At 38.0% G+C, this 8,525-nt stretch overlaps 1 protein-coding gene across 1 annotated transcript; it reads left to right on the plus strand.

Annotated features, from left to right (window-relative positions):
- The first annotated feature begins 4,487 nt into the window (after positions 1-4,487).
- LOC128050451 (olfactory receptor-like protein OLF4) lies at positions 4,488-5,486 on the plus strand. Its single transcript, XM_052642705.1, has one exon. The coding sequence runs from the start codon at positions 4,515-4,517 to the stop codon at positions 5,484-5,486; it is 972 nt and encodes a 323-aa protein (XP_052498665.1). The 5' UTR covers positions 4,488-4,514.
- Positions 5,487-8,525: the final 3,039 nt, after the last annotated feature.

Consider the following 8,525-nt stretch of genomic DNA (forward strand, 5'->3'; position numbering starts at 1 on the left):
TTTAATGTTTTCTACAATTTGTCCCTCACTTGTTTCATTCTCAATAATACCTCGGGGACTTGCTTCCAATCAACCAGTATAATGTTGGTTCATTATTTTAATATCTATATAATATTATATGGTATGGCTGTGTGACTCACACATTTGGTGGTCTATAACATTATTTATCCATAAGTGACTATTATATCACTGCTGCAAAAATATTTTGAGAGTCTTAATTTAATACTGCGCTTTCCAACCAAGGATAATTGTGTCCCCCCAGGGTTTTTTGAGCAATATTTGTACACATTATTTGCTGTCACACTGATGAGCAATAAGTGGTGGGCAAAGATGTTTCTAAACATTCTGCAATTTACAGGACAGACCTCACCCCAGAGAAGGAACAGGCATAGAATGTCCAATAGCACAGAGATTGAGGAAGTCTGAGTTTAAAACTCTCTATGTTTCTAGTATCAGTAAAAATGTAGCCCCAATGTGGATTTTTATATATGCGTCTAAAGTGGATTTGTCACTTTTACATTGGGGTCTTTAGTCCCTTTTTAAAAGATGTGTCAGAGAAGGAACTACTTAATTTCCTTCTAGAGAGATAACCATTTATTCCAGTTGTTCTTTTAAAATTTAAATTTATTTATTTTAATTGGAAGCTAATTACAATATTGTATTGGTTTTGCCATATATCATATGAATCTTCCATGGGTTTTTATTCAACAATCCAGCCTTTCCCAACCAAATTGAATACAATCATCCCAAAGGATGGAGAAGGCAATGGCAACCCACTCCAGTACTCTTGCCTGGAAAATCCCATGGAGGAGGAGCCTGGTAAGCTGCAGTCCACGGGGTTTCGAAGAGTCGGACATGACTGAGCGACCTCACTTTCACTTTTCACTTTCATTATTGGAGAAGGCAATGGCACCCCACTCCAGTGTTCTTGCCTGGAGAATCCCAGGGACAACAGAGCCTGGTGGGCTGCCGTCCATGGAGTTGCACAGAGTCGGACACGACTGAAGCAACTTAGCATCCCAAAGGACAGTGTTCGTACCTGCTGCTGCTGCTGCTAAGACGCTTCAGTCGTGTCCGACTCTCTGCGACCCCATAGACGGCAGCCCACCAGGCTCCCCCGTCCCTGGGATTCTCCAGGCAAGAACACTGGAGTGGGTTGCCATTTCCTTCTCCAATGCATGAAAGTGAAAAGTGAAAGTGAAGTCGCTCGGTCATGTCTGACTCTTAGCGACCCCATGGACCGCAGCCTATCAGGCTTCTCTGTCCATGGGATTTTCCAGGCAAGAGTACTGGAGTGGGGTGCCATTGCCTTCTCTGAGTGTTCATACCTAAGGGGACCTAATTCCTAATCATAACACATTATAACAAAGCATCTGCTATCTGCCAGAAATTTCTGGGTCATTATATGCTATGTTCTTTTGAGTCAAGGTCTTTTCTAAATTATTAATTCATGTCATAAATGTTTAATTACTCCTATTATAAATCATGTTTCAGTCAGTTTTTGCTGTTCCATTCAGTTTTCTTTAATATGATTATATGAAATCACTCTTTTATTTGTTTCATATTTTAGCCATATTTTTTCATTTCATAATTCACTCATTTTCTTAAATGCATTTTTAAATAAATGGAAATATATTCACATACCTTTGAGAAAATAATAACTGAACAAACAGTTGTCTCTGATGATAAGGCAAATTAAGTTTCTGATGATTAGTATCTTAAATTAAAGTGGCAAAGTCACAGTACAGTGAAATAAAATATACTGTCCTCAGCCTTAAATCACATAAAGAAGTTTATCCAGAATAAGAGAATGAATTTTTTTGACCTGCTCAGGCTTTATGGAGTATGAGGTGCAAAGGCTTTTGCGTATTGGACAAAGCCCAGAACTAGAATTAAAGTGTTAAATTATGACCCATGAGAAAAGAGAGATAGAACTTGCTTAATTCAGTATCAGACCACACAGAGAGGTCAAATCATTTGGGAAAGCACAAGAAAGACAATCTTCTACTGCTTCATATAACACAAATGAAACTTCTGCTGTGTTTTGTACATTTTCATTTTTGAATTGTTAGTCTACTCTCGTTGGTTATTTTTCTCTTGGGATATTAAATCTGTATGGTTTTTCACATCATATAGATATAACTGTTTCTTTCCCCGGAAAAGAGGTATGTTTCTTTCTGATTTTTCCTGGGCATCAAGGAGATGTAGCTGAGGTTGGAATGCTGCCAAACCAAGGAAGCTTTTCTTGGTCACATTGTCTCAGGAATGATTTGAGCTCGTTAGCTCTCCTACCTTCATTTTAACTGTCCCTCATATTTTTTATATTTCTTTACATACAGGGCAGAAAATGGCTGTAACTAAAAGGAGCCTCAACTTTATTATTCTCTCAGAAGCTTATGAACTGGAATTTCTGTGTACCATTTAAACTTTGTTTAGGAGAAAATACAGGAGATGTAAAGCGAAGCAGGTTCGATCCCAGGATCAGGAGGATCTCCTGGAGGAGGGCATGGCAAACCACTCCAGTGTTCTTGCCTGGAAAATTCCTGGGACAGAGGATCCTGGTGGGCTACAGGATAGGAGTCAGATACAACTGAAGTGACTTAACACAAACACACACACATATAGGAGAAAGTTAATCTGATTTGACCAGCTTGAGCTATAACCACTCATGGCCCAAGGAGGGGGGTTCTGGATAAGAAATTCGTGACAGTAGCTGCTCAGGAGGCGATACTGTGTCTGTGAACCTGTGCCTCGTGGAATAGGAACAGTTCTTAAAGCAGAAGCACCTGAGCTCATATATTAAGTTGGCATACTAAGGTGAGAGTGCTCAGAACTCAATCAAAGATGGTACTAATCAGTGGATCTGATAATTCACCGGATGTCCTTGCAACTAAATCCATGAAGTGCTGGGAACAACATGGAAGGAAGGATTCTCTGTGGACTGGAGTGTCAGCTGTAGCAGGGAGGCCACCTTGTTCCTCAGCATTCCTGCTGTTGTTGTTCAGTGGCTCAGTCATGTCTGACTCTGCAATCCCATGGACTGCAGCACACAAAGATCCCCTGTCCTTCACTATCTCCTGGAGCTTGCTCAAACTCATGTCCATTGAGTTGATACTGCCATACAACCATCTCATCCTCTGTCATTTGCTTCTCCTTCTGCTTTCAATCTTTCCAGCATCAGGGGCTTTTCCAGTGACTCAGTTCTTTGCATCAAGTGGCCAATGTATTGGAGTTTCAGCTTCAACATCAGTCTTTCCAGTGGATATTCAGTGTTGATTTCATTTAGGATTGATTGGTTTGATCTCCTTGCCATCCAAGGGATTCTCAAGAGTCTTCTCCAACACCACAGTTCAGAAGCATCCATTCTTCGATGCTCAGTTTTCCTTATGGTCCAAGTCTCACATCCATACATGACTACTGGAAAAACCATAGCTTTGACCATATGGAATTTTGTTGGCAAAGTGATGTCTCTACTTTTTAATACACTAAGTTTGTCATAGCTTTTTTCCCAAAGAGCAAGCGTCTTTTAATTTCATAACTGCAATCACTGTCCACAGTGATTTTGGAACACAAGAAAATAAAGTCTTTAACTGTTTCCACTGTTTCCCCATGTATTTGCCAGGAAATGATAGGACCAGATGCCATGAGCTTAGTTTTTTAAATGTTAAGTTTTAAGCCAGCCTTTTCAGTTTCCTCCTTCACCTTTGTTCAGAGGGTCTTTAGTTCCTCTTTACTTTCTGCCATAAGGATAGTGTCATCTGCACATCTGAGGTTATTGGTATTTTTCCTGGCAATCTTGATTCCAGCTTTTGATTCATCCATCTCTAATCACTGCTCCTTTTACTCATTCCTCTCTCCCACTGGCTTCCTTGTTTGGATCTGAACATGTGGAACCAGCATCTTCCTCAGGTCCTTTGCAGTGATTGTTCCCTCAGCCTTCACTACAGTGAGTGCCTTCTCCTAGTATCACACTAGGTCCTTCTCTTCCTTTCTTAATGTTTCTTCAAATAAACCCTTGTTTTCAGCCCTTGCCTGAACACTCGGTGTAAAATAATGTCTCCTACTACTCTCTCCTTTACACATGTTTCTGTTTTCTTTATAAATCTGTCACCTTCTAACATATTATATATTTATTTGAATATCATATTTCACCATCCTTGGATTGTGAGAGATTTGTCTTTAAATATGTCTAAAATATAGAGATATTATATCCCATATGTGTGCACATGTTTATCTCTTATAGGTGCTTAGAATATGTATGCTTTCAATATGTTTCTCAATAAAACTGTGAAACATGAACTGCTTGGAAATATGCTCAAATGGGACCAGAACTTTGAGTTAGAGGTGAAATGAGGTATATCCTCAAGGAGAATTTATCTATATACAACATATTAACATCAATTTTTTGTCAGCAAAATGGAGATTACAGTATTTTAGCTATTTGAGTAATGTCAGTTTGAGTGAATATTATCATGTTATATATATATATTTTTCCCAGTAGTCACATCCGTCATATGGAACCAGAGAACAAGACACAAATTTCAGAATTTCTCCTTCTGGGATTCTCAGAGGAAACAGAATTGCAGCCCATCATCTTTGGGCTTTTCCTCTCCATGTACCTGATCACCATGGTTGGAAATCTGCTCATCATCCTGGCTGTCAGCTCAGACCCCCACCTCCACACCCCCATGTATTTCTTCCTCTCCAACCTGTCCTTTGTAGACATCTGCTTAACCTCCACCACTATTCCAAAGATGCTGCAAAGCACTCAGACACAGAGGAAAGTCATTAGCTATGAAGGCTGCATCATCCAGGTGTATTTTTACTTACTCTTTGCAGGATTAGATGACTTTCTCCTGACTGTGATGGCCTATGACCGGTATGTGGCCATCTGTCACCCCCTGCACTACCTGGTCATCATGAAGCCCTGGGTCTGTGGACTGCTCCTTCTGGTGTCCTGGATCATGAGTGCCCTGTTTTCCTTGTTACACAGCTTAACGGTGTTGCAAATATCATTCTGCTCAGACTTGGAAATCCACCACTTTTTCTGTGAAATCAAATGGCTGATCCAACTTGCCTGTTCTGACCCCTTTCTCAACAACATAATGGTGTATTTTGGATCTGTAATTCAGGGGAGTATTCCCCTGATTGGTATCCTTTACTCTTACTCTAAAATTTTGTCCTCTATCTGCAGAATCTCATCAGCTAAGGGGCAGTATAAAGCATTTTCCACCTGTGCATCTCACCTCTCAGTTGTCTCCTTATTTTATTGTTCGGCCTTAGGAGTGTACCTTAGCTCTGCTGCTACCCACAGCTCATACACAAGTATAATTGCCTCGGTGATGTACACTGTGGTCACGCCCATGCTGAACCCCTTCATCTACAGTCTGAGAAATGAAGACATAAAGAGGGCTCTAAAAAGATTCTTTGATATGGAAACATTTATAAAAGAGCCATTTGTCCTTGGGCTGAAGAACTGCCAATGATAACAGGGCTCAAAGCCTCATAGGCACATATGTGAGTCTTTGATTAAATTGTGATAATAGCAAAAGCTTCTTCAATTTATTGCCTGATATTTCCATTTCTTTGATTTCAACTTCTCTACACAGTTTTAAAAACATCCTTGATTAACTTTGATGTTCTCTGTTATCTAAGTTTTTTCTTTGGTCATTTTTCTACTCTCTCAAATTGATTCAAAACCTCATGTGAAACATATATGTAAATTCCCATTTATCTCATGAGACTTCAGACATTTCTTAAGATTAAATTTTTCTGAAATGATGCACTTTATACTAATCTTTCTTTTTACTAAAGAAATCGTCATGAATTTTGCTATTTCTATGGAAAAAAACTAACTTGGAAAACAAACCAATTACATAATTTCATAGAAGAGTAAAATATGAAACTACAGTCTATCACATTTTAGTTCTTCATACCTTGGAAAGTCACTGCCATAACTGCCCTTCCTAAAAATGTAGATGTTAGCAGATAGTGTATTTCATAAATGGTCATCTGACTTTATTCCCTAACAGTGTACTATTCTCTGTTTATTAATAGCTCAGCATCCACATAGCCTACAGGAGTTATTGGTAAAAGTGAGCATCAAATGCATGTCTCTAATTGACATCTATGTGAAACAAAGATTTCAATAAAGAGTTTGACATAATAAGACCTAGAGTCAGAGAAGACCTTAAGTATGAGTTAGCAAAAATTTGTGTCAAGTTATATCATTGCAAGACATTTTTTCATGGTGTCCATTTACTTATTGATGTATACGATTTAGTGTCTGTTTGTAAAGGGGTTTATCATTGAGGTGAAGGATTTTTTTTGGCGTAATTATATCGTTCTGCTTGAATACTTTCATTGTTGCCTACAAATAAATGACTCCTTCCATTGCTCTACACAAAATATTTCCCCCATTCCATTTCTGTGATAACCAGTAAAAGAGTTGTGAATGAATAATTTAAAATCATATTTATATGATGTACATGATATATATAATATTATATAGATGATATATATATCCAAATTATGGCTCTCTAGATTTAAATTTCCATCTAGTCCTGTGATAAAGGTACAAGTTTTTCACAAACAAGCATATCCTTTTAACCTTTCTTGCTTACCTACAAAGAAACCTAAATGGAATCCATTTTTAATAAAATTGTATGACAAAAACTAGAATAATAGAGTAATCATGAATGCTATTCATATATCACAACAATTGCCTTTCCTTCAGTTCTATTCACTTGGACTCTAGTGTTAGCTGTTGCAACATAGCACGTCATCCTAAAAACAATGATTTAGTGTATGATTTTCTATGACAGGAAGTTGATCTGAGTTATGATTGTTTCCTCATGGGTCTATTGTCAGCTGTCAGGCTCTATTTTGTGTTTTGAAGGCTCCTCCACGATGATGTGTGCAGTTGTAGTGGTCTTCTGTCTTGAACAACTTTATGTCAATTTCTTCCTTTTATGTAAGTAGGTTAGTCTTTAGTTTATCGTGAATGGTGATTAGATGAGAGTTGTACCATAGAAAAGACTGCGCACCAAAGAACTGATGTTATCCACTCTGGTGCTGGAGAAGACTCTTGAGAGTCCCTTGGTCTGAAAGGAGATCAAACCAGTCACTCCTGCAGGAAATCAACCTCGAATATTCAGTGGAAGGACTGATACTGAGGCTGAAGCAACAAAATTTTGGCCACCTGATGTGAAGAGTCAACTCATTGGAAAAGACCCTGATGCTGGGAAAGATTAAAGGTAAAAGGAGAAGGAGGTGGCAGAGGATGAGATGGTTGCTTTTCATCATTGACTCAATGGACATGAATTTGAGCAAGATCTGGGAGACGGCAAAGGACAGGGAAGCTTGGAGTGCTGCAGTCCATGGGGTTACAAAGAGTTGGACATGACTTAGCGACTGAACAACAGTCTTTAGTTTATAAGAAAAACAAACAAAACTGCATTTCTCAAATGTTAATTGCTGTATTTCAATTTCACTGTTCCTAAATCTATATATGTCACTTTGCTTTCTTTCCAGTTAGAGGAGTTGTCTCTCACCAACTTCTGTATGATTAACATACTACCCTTAACAATGCACAGCCAGAAAATTTTAAATCTTAACTCCATGAATGGTCTTTCCATGGAATTCACCAGGCAAGAATACAGGAGTTTGTTGTCATTCCCTTCTCCAAGGGATTATCCCAACCTAGGAAATGAACCCAGGTATCCTGCATTGCAGGTGGATTCTTTACCATCTGAAATATAATATGTTAACAGGAACAGCATATGATTGGACAAATATCTAGGTTAGACTCCTGTTGCTTCTCTAACAAATTACAACATTAGTAGATTAAAAGAAGTACATGTCATAAAGTTCTATGAGACAAAAATCTTGAAGTCTCATTGAGCAAAAATGAAGATGTCTGCAACACTCTGATCCTTCTGGATGCTCCAGAGGAGAATGCACTCAATATCTTGTTAATATTTTACTTCTAATGGTCACCAGCATCGCTTAACTCATGGTTCCTCTTTTGTCCTCAAATCCAGATGCCTACAATTTTAAATGTCTGACTCCAATTCTTCTTCCTTTCTCATCACATTTAGAAAATCTATTGTGATTATACTAGTCCAATCTGCATATCTGTGCTAATAGCCCTACATCAAGATAAACTGTATTTCATCAGCTATTGTAATTATGCCAGCTACGTAAGGTAGAGTATTCCAAAGTTCTTAGTATGTGGACATCTTTTGGAGGATCTTATTCTGACTACTGCAAAGTCTTTTTCTAATAGAAATTGTTTCATGTCACAAGAATATTTTTATAAAAATCAACAAAATTTTATCACTACCTATAAAAATGAGTACTGTTCTTTCTTTTATTAAATTAGGTAAGGATTATACAGTCTTCCTTTTTGCAAACCTTATTTTGCTTGTAAAATAAAAAGAGATTGCAATAAAGGAAATTTTTAAAAAATGAGTGAAAATCTTATCTTTCAAAATTACATACATAGAAGGGACTTTCCTGGTGGT

Source organism: Budorcas taxicolor, chromosome 7, assembly GCF_023091745.1.
Source record: "Budorcas taxicolor isolate Tak-1 chromosome 7, Takin1.1, whole genome shotgun sequence".
NCBI classification, from domain to species: domain Eukaryota; kingdom Metazoa; phylum Chordata; class Mammalia; order Artiodactyla; family Bovidae; genus Budorcas; species Budorcas taxicolor.